Below are 24,865 nucleotides of genomic sequence, written 5' to 3'. Positions count from 1 at the left end.
GCAGAAAAGTGGAAATCCACGCCCCAGGGGGGATGACCATGCCATAATCTCTTCTCCATTCTCATCTTGGGATCTTGGGCACGCACGTACATGCTCCCAGTGTGAGTTTAAGCCACAGGGTCTGGGACTTGAACCATGGTCGACTACATGGGAGTCCAGCAACCGCCATTACATCAACTGCTGGTCCCATGAATGAATATTCTTAGCTCAGTCAAGGAGGTCACACAAGACACAGCACTTTCCAAACATGCTAGGAACGGCTGCTTTGGAGAGCAACTAGATGACACGAGGATTTTCCCAAAGGCTGATGATACTTAGCTGGGAATATTGTTGCATGATTAAACAGATGGCAAGAGAACTAAAATGCTTCTATTTCAGATTTGTAGGTTAGAGTGGTCAGAAATTTCTTGTGTCATATATTTCAGAGCTATAAGGTGATCATCCTTCTGTGGGCCAGATCTGTCACTATCTGATTTAAGAAATGCTTATGGGCCTGCCTGTACTGGTTCTTAATTGGCTTGAAGACATCATCCTTTAAGTACTTTCTTAATGGAACGATGTACATATACAGGGTAAGGTATTCTTACCAGCAAGATAACTAGTTAATATGGGCTCCACTGGTTCCCTCTAATATTACTAACTTAGCAGCCTCCCCAAATGGAAGGACTTCCACTCAAGTTAACAGGAACAGACTACGAAGTTCTGCTTTGCTCATGGACACTCTGGAGTCAGAAGCCAGTGCTCTCCTGGTGAGGTACAGTCTCTACTTTGAATACCAGCCTGCTTTGATTCTGCAGATAAGTCACATTCAGTGTGTCAGGTCAGTTCTGCCAGTGGCAAATGAAGCCTGGCTGGCATTTATTCTTGTAGAAATGTCTGTAAAGCTCATATGGCTCATTATGCTTGATAAGAAAGCCACAGTCATGTCAGAGGTGTCATGGGCTCTGGCCAGCCTCCTCTTAACTAATTGCCCTTCCCCCAAAGAAGCACAATACACAGATGCAGACAAGTTCTGAGTTACTGGAAAAGGCTTATACTTTTTTAAACTGTCAAGGAGATGCGTTATGAGATTGTGCACACCTCTGTTTCTTTGGATGCTGTTAGTGCTGTTTAAAAACATCCTAAGGAAAATAGAAGGAAAAATAAAACAAAACAAACTGTACATACACATAAACATGATGCAATTGTTGGTCCCCACTCTTTTCCAGTTTTGAAGGGATTCCTCTTATGTTAGAGCTCCAGTGAAGCTTTGAGAACTTGCAGTGCATCTACTTCACTATGCTGGAAGTGAGGCATGGGAGCTTCAGAGACATGAGGTGAGGGCTGAGGTGCTTTGCTGGGTATGCAGGAGCCACCCAGCTTCTGGGGCAGCACTTGCTCTCAGCTCTAAGCACTTTTTATTAGATCATATGGCCTCTGCTATAGTTCATAAAGACTTGGCTATTGGAAAAGATACTTTAATAAAAATTTTATTTCATCACCCAGGAGTAGTTCCCAAGGTACATTTGTGTCAGAACATGACTCCCCCTGACTTTATCCATCCTTCTGTGAGAACACAGATACCCTTTGACCCAGGGGCTTTGCCTTTCAGAATTATCTTAAGGAAATAATCAAGGCTATATGGGAAGATAGAGCTAGAAGAATTTTTTTGGGGGTAGGATTTTTCACATAATGAAAAAATTAGAAAAACAGTTCTATAATGGTGGCTAAACCAGAAAAACATGAAATTTAAAATATTCCAACAGGAAAGTAGTTAAATAATCAGTGTATACAGCAAAATGGTAAGTAGTCATTAGAAACGCTGTATTGCCCAGTACCTGTGGTACAGCAATAATGAAAGTGCCCTGGCAATTGTGGGTTTTGATCCCTGGACTGGCCCAAAAACATACATGTGGGTGCCCAGGGTTCTGAGGAGCTAGAGGGCTGAGGAAAGGGAATAGTGGCATGACAAGATCCTGTCAAGAGTGCTTCTCTCTGTCTCTTGTGCACATACGGTCTTTCTATTATTACGGAATTTTAAAATGTATAGAAGAATACTTATCACAGAAAAATAGTCTGAACATGCCATCAAATGAAAAGAAAGCAAGTTTCACAACAAAAATGTTATTATTATTTGTTTTTATTTTAGAGGGAGATTTTTGCTACAGGGTGCATGCACTTGCTGGAGAGACAAAGAGACACGGAGAGACAGAAAGCGAGAACCCCTCCCCCCCCCAACCAGGGAGGATAGCATGCCACAATTCCTTCTCCATTCTCCTCTTGGGATTTTGGGCATGCGCGCACATGCACCCTGTGGGAGTTTCAAGCCTCTGGGTCCAGGACCTGAACTGTGGTTGGCCATGTGGGAGTCCAGCAACGTAACCATTATGCCATCTGCTGATCCCCAAAATGGTTACATTTTTAAGGAGAGTTTCTTTCCTCTCTTTTGATTATTTCTGTTTTTAAGATATTCTATAATTAATATGTATATAGCCTTTTGTTATAATCAATAAAACTGATTTAAAAAAATCCAGGGGAAATTCCCAGATGGTGACTATGATCTGAGTCCTGGATCTGGTAGCTTGAAAACCATGTTGGGTGTGTGTGTTTGTGTGTCCAAAATCCAGAGAGGAGAATGGAAGAAAAGGGATTGGGTGGCATGGCCATCCCTCTGGGGGAGGGGGTGTTTTCTCACTTTCCTTCTCTCTCTATCTGTCTCTCTGGTGAGTACATGTACCCTATGGCAAAAATATAAAACAAACAAACAAACAAAAAGCAAGAGCAAGCAAGAGAGAGAAAGAACTAGTGCAGCTGCAAAATGGCAGTAGGAACATTTTCAAAAATACCCTATGTTCTTAATTTCTGTCCTAGTTCATTTCAGAACATTAGCCTTTTAAAATAACTCCGTCAGAACAGTGAACAAAGAAACCGTGAAGGTCCCAGGATTGTGACATCTTGGTCTGAGGGTACAGAGAATCAGGCAGGAGGGAATCCTTTTCTGTCCCTCCTTCCCCTTTCCTTCTAACTCCAAGGGAGTGAAAATGGAAGGAACGATAAAAACAAACTGCACATACACGTAAATATGATGTAATTGTTGGGCCCCACTCTCTTTTCTAATTTTGAAGGGAGTCTTGTTGTATTAGAGCTTTAGGGAAGGTTTGAGAACTTTTGATGCATCCACTTCACTATGTTGTAAGTGAGGACAGACCAACTGTGTTCCTGCCATGAGAAAATGTATATACCTAGAGATGGAAAAGTGAGCCCAGGGCCAGCCAGTGATGTGGAAGTTAAGGTGACTGGATACTATGTGGACAATCATGCAGTTTGAGCCCTGGACCCACCTGCTTGAAAAATATGTAGATGCATATGCACACCTGCCCAAAATTCTGAGAAGAATGGAATAGAGGGAACTGGGGTGTGGCCATCCCCTCCTGGGAGGTACTTTCTCTCTGTGTCTCTCTGGCAAGCACGCATGCTCTATAACAAATTAACAAGAAAGTAAGGCTGTGGCCTTTAAATGCTTTCTGTCAGAAGTAATCTATTAATCAGAAATTTGGGGAAATATGAGTATTTCCATGCATGTTCTCCTTTGAGGTCTCTGGCACGAGTAAACATTTACTTTTTCCCTACTCCCATGGGCCTTCCTACTCCTACTGTGTGGTGTTTGTTTCAAAGTGGAAGTGCCTGTTTTCTGGAGTAGGTGGATTCAGAAGAGATCAGATAGTGAAGGAATGACAGAAAGGCTACATGAGGAAAAAAATTTCAGCTGAAAATTGTTTACTCTTTTCTGGGATAGAGAGGTGAAAATAATTGACTGGATTTTGCTGTATTCTGTTCAGCAGTCCAAACTGAACTTCCAGCTTGCTGCGAGGTATTAAAGGCTTAGTTCTAGCTTTTTGATTTTTCAAGCACAGTTGTACTCCCACGAGATCTACCTCAGAATCAGTTGGATCCAGTACCACTTTCTTTTTATGAATTGAGTTTATTTTGTATTTTTGTTTCATAAATGGAGGAAACCAGGTCTACCAGTTAGATATAGCAGTTCTTCCTTGGAATGCAGCCACTGTGTGTGTGTGTGTGTGTATAAATGAATAAATTTAAACAGAACTTTAGTGTAAACATAAACAAAAGATGCTGAAGTTTTAGGGACTTACTTTTCATACTGGATGCTAAAGACTGGAGAGATAGGAATTCCTTTTTTAAAAATATCTCCCAGGCTGGGGCCAGCAGTTAGCATAATGGCTATGTTGCTGAACTCCCATGTAGTCAACCACGGTTCGAGTCCTGGACCTGGCGGCTTAAACTCATGCTGGGTGCGTGTGTGTGCATGCCCAAGATCCCGAGAGGAGAATGGAGGAGAAGGGATTGCAGTATGGCCATCCACCCTGGGGGGTGATTTTTTGCGTTCTATCTCTTGGTCTCTCTCTGTCTTTCTGGCGAATGCACATGCCTTATTGCAAAAACCTCTCCTATATATATATATATCTATATATATACATACATATATAGATAGATAGATACATATCTATCTATCTATCTATATATGTATGTATATATCCCCCAGGCTGCTCATCTTACTGCCTTCATCTGGATTTATGTACTATTTTCTTATGCCACAATGGTTTTTTTAAATCCCTTCATTCATAAGAGGCTGGTTTTCTTTCTTCCTTTTTAATAATAGCACACAACCTTCTGGAAAGCAGGGCCTGACCCTGCTATATCCTTTAGGTCATTCATTTACTGACAGAACCGTGTGGACGGGAGGCACCATTGGGCTCTAAGCACAATGTTACTTGCTAATTGATACAATAGCTAAAGAACCATGTATCAGATCATAATCCAATTTAACAAAAAAATTTTCTTTTTTTAAATAAGAAACAAGGTCATAGAAAGGGGGGAAAAAGGCATGATCCTTGGGTCACATCTTGCAGTGCTAAATAACCTGGCACTGTATTTACATCTACATTACCCATCCCCCTAGAGAGTGTCTCTAAGCCGCCACCTGAGGCTCCCAATGTAGATGAATGAGAAGGTTTTTCTCTTGTCTGTGAGCTTCTCGGTGGGAATCGGGACTGTATTCTATTAGCATTTGTCTATTTTGCAAGCTCCTACTCAGAGCAGCTGGCAGGACAATTGATGTTCCTTCTCTCCACCAAACCTGAGCTACTGCCTCAAAGGAGCCTTTGTGAAAAGAGGTGGGATACAAAGGAACATAAACAAATAAACCACTGAAAGCTCACCAGACTCAGAAAACTCCTTCCCCCTCTGTGCAGTCCTACTTGTTGACTGTCCTGGGTGGAGTACTCATTTCAAAATCAATCAAAGAACCACCACCACAGCAGCAATAGAAGCTTGACAAAAAACTGGTAACTAGAGAACCAACTGCTGACAATGCCCATCTTATGATAACGAACTGCCTGTCTCACAGTAATTGCTCCTTTCGAAGCGGACAGTGGCTTAAAACACATGCTGAGTGTGTGTGCAGTGTGTGCCCAAAATCCTGAGAGGAGAATGGAAGAGAAAGGACTGTGTCATGGCCACCCCCCTTGGGAGGTGAATTCTGACTTCCTGTCTCTCTGTCTCTCTATAGCGAAAATCTCTCTTAAAAACACAAAAACAAAAAGAAATGCATGACCTATCATCTAATTGTCCTGAGGGCTGCCAAACATCAGCACTCTTTACAAAATAAAGCCCAGAAGATTCCTACCTTCCTAATCACTGAAGGCTCAGAGCCTTTGGTTCTCTTTAGAGTTTCATGTCTTTTCTCTCTTTCTCTTTTGTAGTTAAAAACACATAACAAAATTTACCATCTTAGCCATTTTTAAGTATACAGTACAATAATGTTATGTGTAACAAATCTTTAAAACTTTACATCTTGCAAAACTAAAATTCTATATCTACTGAACAACTCTTTTACTCTTTTCTCCATCCCCTGGGAACCACACTCTATTTTTGATTCTAAGTTTGACTAGGTTAGATACCCCCATATAAGTGGAATCATGTAGTATTTGTCTTCTTGTGATTAGCTTATTCCTTTTATTTATTTTTTTCTTTTTTTGGAGAGGTTTTTGCTATAGGGCATGTGCGCTCGCCAGAAAGAGAGAGAGACAGACAGACAGAAAGCGAGAAATCACCCTCTCCCCCGCCCCGAGAAGGGATGGCCATGTGGCAATCCTTTCTCCTCCATTCTCTTCTTGGGATCTTGGGCACGCATGCACACGCACCTGGTGTAAGTGTAAGCCACCGGGTCTGGGACTCGAACCGTGGTTGACGACATGGGAGTCCAGTGACATAGTCATTACACTAACTGCTGGTCATGTACTAGCTTATTTCATTTAGCATAATGTTGTCAAGGTTCATCTATGCTGTAGCATGACAGGATTTCCTTCTTTTGTGAGGCTAACTATGGCATTGAATGTGTATACCACATCTGCTTTATTCATTCATCTGATGGTAGACTTTAGGTTGCTTTCACCTCTTGATTATCATGAATAATGCTGCAATGAACATGAGTGTGCAAGTATTTCTTTAAGATTCTGTTTTTGGGGCCAGCAGGTGGCATGGTGGTTAAGGTGCTGGATATTTCCACATGGCCAACCGTGGTTCGAGTCCCAGACCTGGCAGCTTGCTTTCTTACTTTCCCTCTCTCTCTCTCTGGTCAAATTAAAATAAATGAATGAATAAATAAAATAAAAAAATAATTAAAAAAGATTCTGTTTTCAATTCTTTTGGATATACACACAGAAATAGGATTGCTGGATGCTGGATTACAAGATAATTCTATTTTTTAATTTTTTTTTTCCCCAGAGAAGTTTTTGCTATAGGGAGTGTACACTCGCCAGAAAGACAGAGAGAGACAGAGAGATAAAAAGCAAGAAATTACCCCCCAGGGGGGATGGCCACGCTGCAATCCCTTCTCCTCCATTTTCCTCTTGGGATCTTGGGCACACACGCACACGCGCCCGGCGTAATTTTAAGCCATCGGATCAGGGACTTGAACCACAGTCGACTACATGGGAGTTCAGCGACATGGCCATTATGCTAACTGCTGGTCCCTCTATTTTTTAATATTTTGAGCAACCTCCATACTGTTTCCACAGTGATTGCACCATTTACAGTTCTGCCGACAGTGCACCAGGATTCTAATTTTTCCACATTCTTGCCAACATTTCTTTTCTTTCCTTTTCCCCCTCTGTCTGTATGTCTTTTCATCTCTCTGAGTTTTTAATAGTGGCTATCCATTGGTGATATCTTATCTTGGTTCAATTTGCATTTCCTTGATGATGAATGATGTTAAGCATCTTTTTTAAAAAAATGCTTTTTGGTCATTCATATATTTTGTGTCTTTTACAACTGTATTACAACCACAGGTTTTTAGTTAGAGCTTTTAGGTGTCTTAGGGCTTTGGATGTAGAAAGACTAGGACAACCAGTTTTACTGTATTTGACCACTGAGAGGCAATCAACAGTTCACATACATGCTGAGTAAGCAGCCAGATATTTTCCTTGGGCATTGTGTAATATTTCACATTGTAAACAAGCTAAAGATATTGATTGCTGTATGCCCAGGGGTAATAAGCTATTGATGGCTATAATGAGAAAAGGCCAACTGAACAGATGTATTTCACTTGGAAGAGATACTTTTTCTCCCCTCTGGCATTCCACATGGGAAAAAAAGGGAGAGAGAGAGAAACATCTTGAATATAAAAAGAGACATTACGAATTCCTGCTACTTGCTTTCTCTGTGAATTTCTTAGTGAATTTTCATAATGAATTACAAATAAGGCCAACTCATTGTTTTGAAGGTACTATGTTAGCATGAGATAATCTTTTGCCAGAAAACCCCTCTGGATAGAAGTGGCCATTGGAAAATAATTTTGTACACACAGTAAAGTTGGGATTATGAAAGAAAGGCGTGTCTATGTCGTTGCTTATATATTACAAGGTAGCAGGGAGGTGAAACTGAGCCTGAAGGAAATTTCTGTATTCTTACTCTCCTTTGTTGGCCTTCCTCTCTCCCCCGTTACCTTGCCTGGGGGCTGCATCCATCCTTTTGGTTTCACCTGCTACAGATACATGATGGATGCAGTTGCTCATTGTGAATCACTATGTGAATGTCCGTGCACATCTTAATATTCCACATTTTTTATATCCCTGGATTAGTACTGTTAATATCAGCATTTGAAAGGAACCAAGGCATGCATCATAAAACTGAACTCTTTCATTTTATAGATGAGAAAACTGAGATCCAGAGAAGTCAAGTAATTCCTGAAAGGTCACCTGCCTTCTTATTTTTTAAAAAAACATTCATTTATTTATCTCTTTATTTGCTATAATTTTCAAGCTGCCAGGTCCAGGACTCAAACCTCAGTCAGCCACGTGGGAAGTCAGTACCTTAACCAACACACCAACTGCTAGCCCTGGTTACCCAACTCTTTAATGGCATAATTACCAAATCTCCTTCTTCCTCTTTTTCTGATAATAGTTCTGCCATTTCCCCAAATACTCAGGATCTAACCTGAGTATTTATTTTTTTGAACCCTCCTTAATTCTTATTCCCTTTCTATCATTAGTCACCAAAGCTTACTGATTCTTTTTTCATGATCCTTGATATTGCCAATGCTCCCGTGTCTCTCTTCTATTGTTTTCAGCACCTCTCTCCTGTTTTCAGCACCTCATTACCCCATCCTTGCATTTCCTAAGTTACTGGAACAGCTTACATGATCTGCTTCTAGTTTGGTGGTTCTCAACTCCGGCTGCTCATTATATAACTGGTACACTAACAACATGGTTTGAGTCCTGGACCTGGCGACTTCCTTTCTCACTTTCCCTCTCTCTCTCTCTCTCACTCTGTTCCTCTCCAGTCAAATTAAAAATACATAAATAAATAAAGTAAAATAAAATCATCCTTAAAAACAATAACAGCAACAACAACAGAAACATATCTCTGCCTGCAAGCCTCCCTGTCCCCCGCACCCCGATTCTGGCTTAATTGGTTTAGGGAAGAGCCTCTAGGAGAATTTTTCAACTACATAGTCTCCATGTGATTCTAATGGGTAGCTAGGATGGAAAACTCTAAAATTGTCTCCCACTACTCACAAAACACTTCTTCAGCCATGTTAATGTGATGCTTAAGAACCTTCTGTGACACCTACTGCCATTAGTTCCTAGATATGAATCTTTTCTAAGCATTCAAAATTCATGCACCCCTACTCCCTTTGCTTTTTGGTAGGAACCCTATGCTCTACTCATATCATTCACTTCTTAGCTTCAAAATTGTCTCCTACAATGTCTCTATTCCTTTCAGATTATCAATCCTTTGACCCTCCCCTCTGCTCATCTCCAATCTACTGGCTGCTCATGAGATATTTCAAGACCACCTATTCTCCAAAGAGTTCTGTCTGACCATTTTGGTCACTGTTTTCCCTCTTCATCATTCTGGTTTGTACTATCTTTTTCCAAGTATTTTCTGTTCTTCAGTGAGCTGGAAAGCTCCTTCAGAGAGGAACAATGCCATGTTTGTTTGTTTATTCATTCATTAATTTATTTATTTCCCCCCTGTAGTCCTCACAGCATTAAACAATGGCTGACACACAAGAGATACACCTAGTTTGAACTTGGTATAGACCCAAGAGCCAGCAGGGAACTTAGAGAGTTTTTGTGGTGGCCCCTTTTCCACAGCAGGAGAGCACATTCAGAATCCCACTCAGACAGATCTAACATTGGCACTTGTCCCAGCTGCCCCAAATCTCTAGAAGACTGTGCTATGTGAGGGATCTTCAAAACATTTATTGAAAATACATATGAAAAACTATGCATGGGTTTCAACATTTTTTGGCACTAAAATAAATTCATACTTCTATTTTTCTACAAACTTTTTGAAGTCCCTGCATATCTGGCATTTCTGTAGCACAAAAGCAATTCTGGCATATTAAACTACAGTATGTGCTGCCAACATAGGTCACAGCCACCGTATGGGAGACAACTATGGAAGTAGTAAAATTTGGATGAACCAGAAAATAATCACCTGGTACATTCAATTGGCTAGTTTTCCTTCATTCAACTCTTAACATGAAGAGAGATACATTACAGAAAAATTAGTAAACAGGTAGGCATTTACATAAACAACAAAACAAGAGAAAACCCCCTAACTTGTGTATTATTGGGTGATTGGAAAAGTCATGATGCATTTTTGCATGGAATAACAGGAAAATATGTCATGACTTTTCTGATGATCCAATAGATTGAAAAAGTCAGTGGACATTTGGGCCATCAATCCTATGGCTTCTATAATGATCCCAACCCACATTGAAATTTGCCATCAGAAAGATAACCTCATGACATTGTGAGATGTTTATTCACCATTCGCTTATTATTCCTTTTTTTCTGGTTGTCCTCAATCTATAAAACACTATATTAAGAACCTAGGTAAATATCAATATGAATGACATAAAGTTTCTGGGCTTGGGAATTTGAATTCCTCAAAGGGGGCAAATATGTAGACACCAGTAACTGCTGCAAAACGGAGACTGAGCGAGAGCAGGAGAGATGTGTAAAGGGCTATGGGATTGCAGAAGACTGAGAGATAACTTCTGATTGGGAAACTTGGAGAAAGAGTCATGGTGAGACAGCCTTTGCCCTGGGTCTTGAAGGAGAACAACATCTTGGGAAAGGGTTTTCTTTTTTTTTTTGAGAGGTTTTTGTTTTCTTTTTTTTTTTTTGAGAGGTTTTTGCAATAGTGCATGTATGCTCATCAGAAAGACAGAGACAGAGTGACAGAAAGCGAGAAATCACCTCCATTCTCCTCTCGGGATCTTGGACACACATGCACACATGCCCAGTGTGAGTTTTAGCCACCGGGTCTGGGACTTGAACTGCGGTCGACTACATGGGAGTCCAGTGACGTAGCCATTACGTCATCTGCTGGTCCCTTTTTTATTTCCTTTTTTTTTTTTTTTTTGGTTGGGGAAGGGTATTCTAAGCCAAGAGATCAATATGTACTCAACCATAAAGGTGAGACTATGGGACAGTGACAAGTGTTCCGGTGTAGCTGGAGCACAGATATGTAGTAGGATATGTGGGAGATAAGAGGTAAGGCTCAATCAATTGCTAGCAGGATGGGGCCAAATCATATGTGGCTTTGGGGATTCATTTAAGGCTTTTTGTGAAAAATGTTTTTGAGTGTGTTAATCCTTTATGACAGCAGCATCAATGAGCAGAGAATATTGGCCACAGCAGTAGTGAAAACAGATATAGGTTATTAAATCCAAGAGAGTGGGCCTGAGCTGGGGTAGAGTTACTGTAGGAACAAAGGAGAAGGCTGATGTGAGAAATGAGTGAAATAGCACTCACTTGGAAACCGGTTCTGTATATATGAGTGGGAAAGTCAGTCAAGATGGTTTTTGAGCTGAGCAACTAGGAGGGTTGATGTATTTCATCAATATTAATAGATAATTAATTAGGAGTATTTTAGGAGGAAAGGTCATGAATACAGTTTTGAATACATAATGTGGGTTATCTGTGTAGACATGGCTAGCAGGCTGTTGGAAGTCATTGGGTAGAGCTATGGAATGAAAGCAGTAATGGCAAAAGAGACACAAGAATCCTCTTCCATGGTGACAGGTAGAATCATGAAAGCAGATGAGATCCTGAAGGAGAGACTGGGGAGGGATTTAATGGATGGGAGGAGAGTTGGAGACTTGGGGAAGCAATCGGAGAGGTAAGAGAAAATGCAGCTAATACACTGACCCATAGTGTTAACTGTTAAAGGTATTCCCTTCTTTAAGGGAATGAAGGATTAAATCAGTCACTGGATTTTCTTATCATGATGATAAGTCTTTTTTTTTTTTTCCAGAGATATTTTTGCTATAGAGTGCATGCATTTGCCTGGAGATATAGAGAGATAAAGAAAGTGAGAAATCACCCCCTAGGGGGTTGGCCATGCTGCAATCCCTTCTCCTCCATTCTCCTGTCGGGATTTTGGGCATCCACATACATGCACCAAGTGTGAATTTCAAGCTGTCAGATCCAGGACTTGAACCACGGTTAGTCATGTGAGAGTCTAGCATGGCCATGAGGTCCTGGGACTGGTAGTCTTTGAGGAGACACTTTCACTGGAGACTTGATGGCACCAGATTTCAAAATGATGTGTCATGGGAAAATAAAACTTAAGCAGAGCATGCCCATTTTCAGACTGCCTTACATTAAGCCAGAAAGTAACACAGTAAGCAATTTCTACAGAAGTGTAATTTAAAGCTTATTTTGTGTAAACAACAAACATCCTGTTTTCCACATAGAGTGCCTTTAGGGTAGAAGTGATATCTTATTCAATTTTGTACTTTGACCACCCCCATTTTTCTAAAACACAAGCCAGAAAAACCAGAGTCTGGCCCCCATGACTGGAGCTAAGCAGGAACTCTAGTCATCTGAGGTGGATAATCCATGCAGGGTGGATTCCCAGCATGGCCCAGACTGAGGCAATGTGTGGGGAAGGCCTATGGTGAGGTTCGTGGAACAGGTGGGGACCACTTTGCCATCACAATCCCCACAATAGCTATCTTATTATTTATTTATTTTTAGTGCTACATGCCTGGCATTGTGCTAAACAAGGCAGGTAAATGTGGTACTAGTCCTTGCCCCTCCCCATTTTCCCATTCTTTCTAAACCCTACCCAGTCGATCTCAGGGAAGAGCAAGCATATTTTTCACTTAGAAAACTGATGATTCTTCCTGTGACCTTCCTGAAGTCCGCTATCTGGTTTCTGTATTGTTCTCTTCTGGTTCTCTTCCTGTATCTTGGACTGCCTGCCTCTTGCCTTCTTCATCAATGCTTCTCACTTGCTACTCACATTGACTGTACTGCATGGACTTTCCTCTCTGTACATTGTGACGTCTCTGGGGGAGCTTAGAACTCTTAACTGTTCTTTCCAGAACGTCCCAAATGTTCCAGCCCCAGCTCCTGAGTATCTCATCCAAGTGCTCTATTTCTGGGTTACTTCGCTTAAGTGTCTTTTAGGCATCTGAAACTCAAGTCCAAAACTGACCTCATTATCCTTCTTCCTAAATTTGCTCCTTTACTTGTGTTTCCCATTGGTTTCCTGGCATCATCTTCCCCTCAATCATGGGCCACAATCCTCCTTCCTGCTCTTTGCCTCCACAGTCATTGTTCACCAGGATTTGCTACTTCCATTAGTGAAAGATCTGAAAACACCTCCAAATCCAGTGTGCTATTTCCACCACCACTTCTTTAACTCTGGCCCTCACATCTTTTGCCTCAATGTTTGCAATAATACTTTAATACTTTAACTGCTTCGAGTTTCCTGTAAAACTCCTGTAATACTATTGAGGTATATTTCCAAATATAGGTAATTTACCCTCCAGTTAAAAAAATACTTTATTATTTTTTTCAGAGAGATTTTTGCTATAGGGTGCATGTGCTTGCTGGGGAGACAGAGAGACAGAGAGACAGAAAGTGAGAAATCATCCCCCAAGGGGAATGGCCATACTGCAATCTCTTCTCATCCTCCATTCTTCTCTCAGGATTTTGGGCATGCATGCACACGTGCCTGGCATAAGTTTCAAGCTGTCACGTCCAGGACTCAAACCACTGCCAGCCATGTGGGAATCCAGCGACATAACCACTACGCCATCTGCTTGTACCTAAAAAAGTTTTTTTTAAAAGAATTATTGGGCTGGTAGATGGGATGGTGGTTGAGGTATTTGACTCGCACATGGCTGAACACGGATCGTGTCCCGGACCTAGTGGCTTGCTTTCTCACCTTCCCTCTCTCTCTGCCTTTCTCTGGTGATTTCATGTGCCCTATAGCAAATTAAAATAATAATAATAATAAATAAATACAATTAAATTAGAAATTAAAAAAAGTTTATTTGATTTTATTTATTATTATTTTAAAATTTGCTATGGGTATGTGCACTCACCATAGAGACACAGATGGAAGGAAGTGGTGGAAAGTGAGAAAGCAAGCCATCAGGTTGGGGACTTGAACTACGGTTGGGTGTGTGGGAGTTCAGTGCTTCAATCAGCACACCATCCACTGGCTCCTTAAAAAGTGTTTTTACAGTATCTAATTACATGTATAAATTTTGAATTCCCTTGCTTGGCAGAGAAGGCCCCTTTTAATAGAGCCTCTCTTTCCTTTTGTTCCTCTCCCCCTCCCATTTAGCCTGTGACAGCTGTTCCAAACATATCCCCTGACTTTGCTCACAGTTTCCTCTGTGTAGAAGCAGTCTTACCTCTTCCCCACTCTGGTGAAGTCAAACTTGTCATTCAAAGCCCAGCTAAAATGTCACCTCTTGGGCAGAATATTCTATAATTCTGCTAAGTAGATTTAGTATACTGCTTCCTTTTTCTTCTCACCCTTTGCAGATACTATTAATATTGCTCTATTGCCAGATTTTCTCCCTGTTGCTGCTACTACCTTGTAAATGCTCATGGCAGAGCCTCCCTTATTAATCTTTATATCGCTAGCACTGAGCAAGGTGCCTGTGCCACAGCAGGTGTTTCCTGGAACTGAATTGAAAGCAAAAAGAGCTCTCTCTCTCTCTTTTTAAAAGTTAGATTCAGGCCTCAGCCCCATGGATTACAGATTAGTTAAAGTAAATTGTATGACAAATATAGACCATTCTTTTGTTAGAGACAGAAATCTGTATCTTTTTAAACTATGCTACTTGAGTAGATTTCCCTAATAATTATTCCATGGCTTTATACCTATTCCAGTACATCACAACTTTCTCCTTTATACCCTAATTGAGCGTTCCCTTGATCAATACATTCTTTTTGAGACAGATCCTTTGGAAAAAGAATACATTTAAAACTTGTTTTACTTGGGCCAGCAGTTGGCGTAATGGCTATGTCACTGGATTCCTATGTAGTCGACTGTGGTTTGAGTCCCAGATCCAGTGGCTTAAACTCACGCCGGGTGTGTGTGCGTGCATGTCCAAGAGCTCAAGAGGAGACTGAAGGAGAAGGGATTGTGGAGTGGCCATCCCCCCTGGGGGGTGATTTCTCGCTTTCTGTCTGTCTGTCTGTCTCTTTCTGGCGAGCACATGCACCCTATAGTGAAAACCTCTCCAAACCATCCCCCCCCCCAAAACAAACAACAAAAAAAACTTGTTTTACAGACATCCTTAAGTAATGATTGCTATGGTTTGTGTGTGTGTGTGTGTGTGTGTGTGTATGTGGATATTATATAGCATAAAACTATTTGGTAAGATAATATTTAGCAGTAGGCCAATTAAATATTTCACTTAATGAGTAAAATTGTCTTTCACATAACACATAAGCCAATCCTGGATGATAAGTAGCAAGGTCATTAACAATTGGAAAATATGTGTCAGAAAAAATTTAGAGAGCTAACTTAAAAGAATTTGGTAAGACATGCTTAGCCCTGGCTGCAACAGCATGATGGGATAAAATCAAACCAGAACTGAGAAATGCGTCAGTCAGTGTGATTCATAGTTACATGGCTGACTGTGGAGACTGAGCATGGGTATTAGCTTGTGCTAAAAAGCCAAAGTGACATTTTAAAATCCCAGTCCAATTAAATTGTGGCAGTCGCCACATGCCCACTGTAGGGTTTGACAGTGGAAATGTGGCCTGCTCTATTTGCTGGATAAAAAGTTGCTCGAACCATAGTTGCAAGGCTATCAGCTGCATTCTGGTATATGTATAGGACACTTTGTCTTTCCTCAAGAATTTTTACCAAATGTTAGGCCAAAATATAGCCAATACTCGAGAACATTCATTTTGAAATAGTGATGAATACTGTCTGGATGTAAGTTATGACTTTAAAAAAATAGTCCCAAATGGGTTCTTTTATTAAAAATAATTTCCCCCTTAAACTTGGTGCATTGCTGAGCATGGCGGACGGAAACTGAGAAGATGCGATCCTGACTGGGTAACTGCCCCAAACCAGGCGGGGAAATACCCATGATGCCAGATGAAGTTCAGAGCTCCTAGGGATAGACAGTCCCGTGACTGGTATTCTTTGTGGTGTGGAGAGGGTTGCTTATATTGAAGCTATCCAATACTTGGGCTGAGAGGAAATAAATTTAGTTGTTCGCACTGAAACCCAGGGGGGATTTTTTGAAATGTGTGGGGCAGAACTCAGCTAGTGCTCTCTGTGGTTCTCCCCCCATCTTTCTTCCTTCAGGGGCCAGTAGGGACTGACCCATCCTAGGATTTGGTGCATTTCAAATTTTCATGGACCCACAAATCTTATCCTTCTCATTTATAAGGTCTCCACTACAAATAGTTTCCAGAGCTCTAGTAGTAATTAGACAAGCTACCATGAAAGAGAGCATTATACATCAGTTAAAAACATATGCAAAACCAAAGCTCATTAGAGAAAGATAATATTCATGCAGATTTTACAAACCGTGTCTTTAGGGTGGCCCAATAAGTAGAAATATGGGGACCCATGCTTGTCACTTTTCATGCACATGGAGAGACTGGAAGGTACCATTCCTAAAGGAAGGGGAGGAACAGCCTAGGACCAATCATTAGAATTAACAGAACCAGTGACAAAGATATATTATTACTGTTAGCATCAAGATTGCTTAGTATGTTTAGAACAGTCAAATAAAATTATCTAGGTAGTAAGAATAAAGACTTTAAGTAAAACTAACCCTATCAAGCATGCAGCAAGTGAAATTAGTGAAAGACTGAGCTATAGATGTATTCGAAAGTCGATTTTTTCTCAAAATATTGAGGGCATCCTGAGGTGCATTTAAGGAGGCACAAATGTGAATAAATTTGAAATGGTACTATCTGAATTCTTGTAGAATTTTATCATCATAAAGGGTGTTTTAATGATACCAGCTGTCATTTGAGAATCAGTCACAGTAATCATCTCTAAAGTTGAAGAAATTCTAAAAATAAAGACATGGTGCCCATGTTTATATGTATGTTTTCTCTAATAATCTCATAAATTCTTATAGTTCCTCTTACCTCTAATACTCTGCTTATTTATATTCAAAGTTCACACTTGGCTTGCTGGATGTAATTGCTTTCTGGGAAAAAAAGTAAAGCTGAAAAAAAAAAATGCAGCAAGGTCTTGCCTCCTGCACTGTGCTGAAGGGCTGCATTTTGAAAACTACCTCTTAGTGCTGTCTTGGTCTGTGTCTGGCTCAGCTTGCGGGCTTTGGTTCTTTGCTTACACAAAGGTAGGTACTAGAAATTCTGAGTTATCGAGGTCAGCAATCTCAAGAGACAGGCTCCTAGGAGAGGCCCTGGCTGCTCCTGCCATGCCTGCTACTACACTCTCTCAGCTCTGTGCTGTGTAGGGGACTGCGAATGTGTTCATCTGTGGGGTTAATGTGATCAGAAGAACTTAATTCATGTAACTCAGGCATTCTGAGGTCTGACTGACCCTCTCTGCCAGTACATACTGAATATGCTCCTCATCTGCATGCCCAGCATGCTCCACACATGGCTTCAATGGAGAATGGAGTGCAGAATGGAGTGACACTCCGCGTCCATCTTGGATTCTGCCAGAAGGAGTGTTTTTCATAGCATGGAGTATGTGGAGGGAAGGGAGAATACAGGGGGAGATCTAACACCTCGAGGTTAAATGGAAAATAGAAGCTCTCAGTGGTAAGGAAGTGAATTCTTCACAATGAATGTCAGAAATGGAAATTAAATTTCAGGATTTATTAATTGAGTTTATCATGTAGTCCTGCCAAGATACAAGTAGTTTTGTGTGAAAATAATCAAGCTGTTTTAGTGTCACACAGAGAAAGTTCCCATTTGGTTTTAAACATGGCTTTGACTGGGCTTGAAAGATACAGGAGCTAGGAAACTTCACACCCAGAGGGTCAAATAAAAGGGCCCAGAACATGGTGAATATAAACTGCAGTGAAGGCTGGAATAGAAACTATAGTGAAATGTGAGAAACAGAGAGCTGCATGCTGCGTAGGCATATTTAATGCCTACTTTGTTGCAAGGGTATGTGTCCAGCCCTAACACCCTGGGTCGTACCGAGGCAAGAGTCACTGTCTGTTGGACAGCACGTGTTGAAAAGACCAGGGACCATTCTATGGAAGTGTAGAAATAGTTTATTCTAGAAGCAAATGTCTCAGCCACATTATAGCAAACAGCTATTTAGTGTGGACTCAGTGTGTGTTTGTTGCTCTGTTAAAAAAAAAAAAAAAGTCATGAACCTAAACAGCACATTAAAGACTGTGCAAATCTCAAAGCTGATTGATTTCGCTATAATTAGAGCATATAATTCAATCCTGGAGTAGGTCATTTGTATGATTTTTATCTTTGGTCCTGGACTGAGGGAGTTCACTTGAAAAGAAATATTGGGAGGCTTTTATCAGAACAAGATATAGGGGCAATCCTAACTTTGAGCACAGCTATAAGTAGAGTTTGTGGATTAAAAAAACCCAAAAAACAAAAACACACAAAAAAACTAGCCTTGTGGAAAAATATGTGAAAACCAGAAAGACCAGTGGATTCCAGGAACATGGAAGGAGGGATGCATAGGCCGAGCACAGAGAGTTTTTATGGCAGTCAAAAAACTGTATAAAAGTATAATGGTGGATATATGTCACTAAGTATTTGCTTACACCCATAGAACGTATACCACAAGAGTGGACCTAATGTAATTATGGACTCTAGGTGGTAATGTGTCAGTGTACAATATCACCTGGAATGAATGTACTATTTTGGTGGGGATATTGACAATGGGAAGGCTATCCATGCATAGGGTCAGGGGTACACAGAAACTCTACTTTTCTTTCAAATTTGCTATCATCCCAGAACTGCTTTAAAATATAGTCTTCAAAAAAATAAAACAAAACCAACTGGCTTTATGAACTCTATTTCTTTCACTAGAAATGAGGGGCTTAGAGGGCTCAAGTTTAAAAATGAAAGCTAGCAAGTTACTTGACTAGGGAAAGCAAGGGTAGGGCAGTAGGCACAGGTCCCACTGAAGTGATGTTTTGGAGACTTGACAATTGCTGGTTATGGCAGTTGGCTGGACCTACCTAAGAATTTGTCTGAAGGTAGTGGATTCTGCTTTTAGCACCTCAGTAGCAGAGTTTTGTTGACAAATTCCTTCACAGCGATGCAAAACTTTTCTACAATATCTCTACTTCAAGGCAAGAGAAAATCAGACAGTGAAGAAGACAGCTTTGGCACATAGCACCAACTTCAGAAGGGGCCTAGTTGAGGCGTCAGAAAGTTTAGCTTGAATCAACACTCTCATGCTATGAACCACAGGGTCAAATTTTCCAGAATAAGGAAAGCAGAACCATGTCAAAACGAGATGGAAAATGGTCAGACATGGGAGGAAAAATCTGGTCTCCTTTAAGTTGCAATGGCTGTTAAGTCTTAGGGTGGAAAACTATTCAGAAATAGATGGCTAAAGAGGAATCAGGCTGAAGGGTTGGGGCATATTTAAATAGTGAGAGGTCAACAAAGACATAAAGAGGAAAACAGGAAGTAGAAGCTCCTGTGAGACTGGCCTTCACAAGCAAGCCAGAGGAAATACATTCAGCAATTTCCAGAGCATGAAATTCCCTGATTCTCTGGGATGGTACTTAACAAATATAAAATCCTGGTCCAAATCGACTCAATCAGAATCTTCAGAGGGTATGTGGAAAATGAAAAAGAGTGCTAACATCTTCGTATTTAAAAGGCTGAGTTGGGAAGGTCCCAGATTCATATCTGGAGACTTCCCTGAGTATGCTGGGCATGCACGTGCCCTGCTCCAGGGATCGCTGAAGCTGAGGGTAGATAATTGTGTCAAAACCCAGTTGGGAGTGCTGTTTCTCACCCATGAAAAAAAGAAATACACTTAAAAAAAGCTGAATCATTGCTTTGAGACTGTCACACATGTATACGTGTACACGCATGTGTCTGTGTGAGAGAGGGAAACTTCTGATTTCTCTTAAATACATGCTACTAATTTTTCTCTGCTGTTTCAGAGAATTTTCTGAGTCTTTACATTTGTCCTGTCGATCTATGATCTTCACGCCCCGCCCCATTACCCACCATATAAGAAGCATTATCTGGAATTTGTAATTTCTTTGAGATCCATTCCACTATTCAGCAGTGTTTCCAAGCAGGTTTTTTTTTTTTTTTTAGAAGATTTTTGCTATAGGGCACATGTGCTCATCAGAGAGACAGAGACAGGAAGTGAGAAATCACCCCCTCGGGGAGATGGGAACATCACAATTCCTTCTCCATTCTCCTCTTGGGATTTTGGGCATGCATGCACATGCACCCAACGTGATTTTCAAGCTGACAGGTCAGGGACTTGAATCATGGTTGGGCATGTGGGAGCCCAGTGATGTAACAGTTATGCCATCTGCTGGTCCTGAAAGCAGCCTCCTTAAGAGCTCAGTTTCATGTTGGGGCAAGGGAGGGAAGGTTCCTATTAGATCCCAAAATAAAACTTTCCATGGTCATATTTTTGAGGAGCTGAAAGGTAGAGGTTTTCCAACATGCTTGGGGAGCACTTCTCAATAGGATTTGGGAAAGCTGTCTTTTCATGAACTCATCTTCTCCCATAACTTATGTGTTTGGGAATTGAGGGAGACTGGACCTCAAGAGTTAAGTAGGTTTGGGCAAATCTTGAAGATGCCGCCCAAAGGAAAAAGTGGTTCTGGAAAAGGGAGTAAAAAGGGAGAGTAGTGTCTGGGAGTGACAATGCTGACAAGAAGTCACAGGGTCCCAAAGGTGGTGGCAATGCCGTAAAGGTCAGTTACATTCTTTGTGAAAAACACAGCAAAATTATAGAAGCCATGGAAAAGTTAAAGTCTGGAATGAGATTCAATGAAGTGGCCACACAAAATAGTGAAGATCGAGCCAGGCAAGGGGGTGACTTGGGTTGGATGACCAGAGGATCCATGGTGGGACCATTCCAAGAAGCAGCATTTGCCTTGCCTGTCAGTGGGATGGATAAACCTGTGTTTACAGACCCACCAGTTAAGACAAAATTTGGATATCGTATTATCATGGTTGAAGGGAGAAAATAAAATTATATGAAAGACTGAAAATAAAAAAGAGTCAAGTGGGTTCTTCTTAGCTCACTTCTCAGTCACTATGTGGTCTAATATATTTTATCAGTCTTATGTAATTAACAAGTCAGGACTTACAGATGAGTGTGAGAAGACTCACTGAGCCTTCAAGAGAAAAATGCATGTTGGAAATCATGTAAGAGTATGTATAAAGAAGGAATATCATTATGATCTATGATTTTCAATAAAATAATGTGAAGACATGGGATTTTACCTTCATTCTAAATACACGTACAATAAAAATGAGCTTTTGACTGAGGATCAGGGAGAGGAATTTCAGAACTATATATTTTAAGGAAGCCCCTGCCTCTGGCTCCATGAAATAGAAGCTTATTGCACATTTTATGGTTAAAGAATTTCCTGGGGTTACCTAAATGTTGCAAAGAGCAGACTTGAGCCTTCTGGCCAGGAAGAACTCTGTTCTCGATATGATCAGCCTGAGGTTCTGCCAGAGAGACTGTTCCTTTCCTTAGTGCTTTATCATTTTCTCTTACTCAGCGGAAGGTATTCGTGAGTGATTTGTGGAACCTCTCATGGAAAAGGAAGATACATTCAACCATGAATGTCAGAAGCTGAAATTAAATTTCAGAATTTATTATTGAAGGAAGCTGCCTTTTGCCCTATTCAAAATGCAGGTGAATTAGTGCAAAGGCTATGGAGCCACTTAGAGCTCCCATAAACTCTGTGGTCTCTGAGGAAGAGGTTAAAACAATGGTGACTGTCCCTTTGCTTTTGCTGTTGAGGCATGTCAGCCTACCGAAGAGATGATACTGTTTTAGGCTCCCAGATGTACTGACAACCACTGAAAGGGAAGAGTAATGATTAGCAAATTTGTTAGGTGAACTTTTGGCTCATTAGCTTAGAATTTAGAATAATTCAGACAAGATCTAAGCGAAGATTTACTCACACTCAACAGGTATAGTATGTACTTTCTTCAGAAAAAGGACAAATTAGTATAAATATTACAAAGGAAATGCTTAACAAACTGAAGAAGCTGAGCATTCTTCAAGGACCTTCAAGCACTCTAGAAGTACTTATTAAATTCTATAAATAATTAATGAATTTTATTTTAATCTTTCATGAGAACAGATCCTTTGAGACCTTCCCATAGGTCGCCACTCAGAAATAGCTGTTACATGTATCCTTATTATTATATTGTCAGCTCACTGAGGGCCAGGACTGTAGCCTGTCTTCAGTGCCTGCGAAATGTCTTACATACACTAAGTTCTAGTTTAGTTGAGGTAATATCAGTTATATTAATTACTAATATTACTTCCAGGATTTATCTCATATAGAATATTTAGTATGGACATACTGTCTGGAGTTTATATGATCAGAGAGGGAGAAAGGAATAAGTGAACAAATACTTGTAAACAAAATTATAAGAGTATATTTATATATTTACTTGCTAATGTGTTTTCCTGTGAAAAACTAATAAACATAGTCTATTGCCATCTGAATAGAGACCAATACGGCTTAACCTGGTGCTCTGAAATAACTGCTGCAAGTCATTTTAATTAAAAGAAGACTTGGGAACCAGCAGTTAGCGTAATGGCTATGTCGCTGGACTCCCATGTAGTCGACTGCGGTTCGAGTCTCGGACCCGGTGGCTTAAAACTCATGCCGGGCGCATGTGTGTGCGTGCCCAAGGTCCCGAGAGGAGAATGGAGGAGAAGGGATTGCGGCGTGGCCATCCCCCCTGGGGGGTGATTTCTCGCTTTCTGTCTCTATGTCTCTCTCTGTCTGGCGATCGCACGTGCCCTATAGCGAAAACCTCTCAAAAAAAAAAAAAGACTTAATTAAGCAACTATTTGGCCCATTTATTTCTTTAGCTATGGTCACTAGCTCAGCTAGATCTTTGCTTACTTAGTTCAGGTTTATTATTCTTATAAAATGTAGGGCCCAGCAGGTGGCGTAGTGGTTAAGGCACTGAACTTCCATGTGGCCGACTATGGTCGAGTCTCAGACCCAGTGGCTTGAAGAACTGGGCGTGTGTGTGTGTGTGTGTGTGTGTGTGTGTGTGTGTTTGTGTATGTGCCCCAAATCCCAAGAAGAGAATGGAGGAAATGGGATTGTGACATGGCCATGCCCCTGGGGGGTGATATCTAGCTTTCTGTCTCTCCATCTCTCTGTCTCTCTGGAGAGTGCATGTGCCCTATAGCAAAAATCTCTCCAAAAACAAAACAAAACAAAAACAAAAACCATTTAATTTACTAAGGGCCTGTAATCAAGTCAAAAGACCTATTAAAGATACACTTAACTTTGAAAATGGGAGCAGAGGCACCAGTAAAAATCACAAATCAGCTACTTCTTTCCCTTGGTGTGGAGATCTGGTGTTAATTGTCGCTGATCCTTTAAACAGTGAGAATTCTACTTTACCCAATTTAACTCTGACTGGCTTGTCTTTTTCTTTTCTTTTCTTTTTTTTTTTTTTGAGAGGTTTTTGCTATAGGGTGCATGTGAAAGACTGAGAGAAACAGAGAGACAGAAAGCAAGAAATCACCCCCTGGGGAGATGGCTATACCGCAATCCCTTCTCCATTCCCCTCTCAGGATCTTGGGCATGCACACACATGCACCCAGCATGAGTTTAAGCCACCGGGTCTGGGACTGTGGTCGACTACATGGAAGTCCAGCGAGAGAGCCATTACGCTATCTACTGGTCCCCCCCCCACCCCCCCTCACCCAGCTGGCTTTCTAAGACCACTGAGACTTAGTTACAGTGGGGTTCTTCTCAGTGTTCTGGCCATAAAGACCTGCTCTGCTGCTTTTTAAAAAGGAATAAACAGGCAGAGCACCAATCAAGATTGAAAAGTACAGTTGTGTTTTGGTTTATTTGGATCAACTTTGAAGAGCAAACGTACCAAGGGAAATGCTCCCCTGTAGTCTGAAATGCTGGTGTTGGGAATTTTTTCATCTGATGGCACTTCTATTAACCTTGGCTCTGGCTCTGTGACTGGATTTATAAATCAAGTTGTATGTTCATGTTGTATTCTTTGAATGCTAATAAAAAACACCTGTATTTGAAGGCAGGGCGCTCATTTGTCTAATTTATTCCTGTGTGGTTTTATAACCATGGTGCATACTTCTTTTTCTCTTAACTTTTTAGACTGAATTTGAATAGCAACAATCAGTGTTAAGGAGGGTTTGAGTTTGATGTCTCATCCTTTGATTCTTTTCTCAGTATGGTGGAGTGAAGTTTCCTTATTCCTCCTCATCCTTGAGATGCATGTCAGGGGAGGGGGAACTGACACTTTCCACTGAGTTTATAATCAACAAATCCTTATCCAGAGGACTAGAGGAGAGTTGAAGTATCTATCTCCTGAGCTTCTCTCTCAACAACGTGGCTGTAAAACAACTCCTTCAAAGCCCTTATCATCTGCCAACTCCCCTTGCAGCTGCTTGACAGCCTCTGAGTGTAGCCACTACTTTGGAGGCTGCAACTGTTGATTTATGTTTCTGGATCGGCTGAGGTGTCACCTGATGATTAGTCCTAGGGTAATTGCAGATGGCATATTTGCAGTGTATTTATCCTTTTCCCCAGCTCACTTGGATTCACACTGATTTTGTTTAGTTAATGATCTAAAGGGTAGCCTGCGGTATTTTTTCCTTTCACTTGTACCTGGGCTTATCTCTTTGACACAGATCACCTTAACAACTCAGAGCCAGAGTTTTGCATGTTTCCTGACTGAAATCAGTTTTTCCTAGACATGCCCCAAGGTCCAGATAAAAGTCTTGCTTCCATGTTCTGAGTTCTACAGATATCAGGAAAAGGGTTGATGGAGATCACTTAAAACCTTTTCATAGATAGTTGTTCTTTTGTTTCCTCATTTTCAAAGTT

General features: G+C 40.9%; 1 protein-coding gene and 1 pseudogene across 1 annotated transcript in view; one reads left to right on the top strand and one right to left on the bottom strand.

Annotated features, from left to right (window-relative positions):
- MAGI2 (membrane associated guanylate kinase, WW and PDZ domain containing 2) overlaps positions 1-24,865 on the bottom strand; it is a 701,446-nt gene that overhangs the window by 35,345 nt on the left and 641,236 nt on the right. The window contains exon 19 of the mRNA XM_027773307.1: positions 16,375-16,463. Within this exon, the coding sequence (XP_027629108.1) occupies positions 16,375-16,463 (89 nt within the window). The remainder of the gene's footprint in view (positions 1-16,374; positions 16,464-24,865) is intronic.
- On the top strand, positions 20,462-20,983 carry LOC106735295 (peptidyl-prolyl cis-trans isomerase NIMA-interacting 4 pseudogene; annotated as a pseudogene).

Source organism: Tupaia chinensis, unplaced genomic scaffold, assembly GCF_000334495.1.
Source record: "Tupaia chinensis unplaced genomic scaffold, TupChi_1.0 Scaffold000044_1, whole genome shotgun sequence".
In the NCBI taxonomy this organism is placed as follows: domain Eukaryota; kingdom Metazoa; phylum Chordata; class Mammalia; order Scandentia; family Tupaiidae; genus Tupaia; species Tupaia belangeri.
Note: the sequence above shows the minus strand (reverse complement) of the source record. Positions and strands in the feature narration are given on the sequence as shown.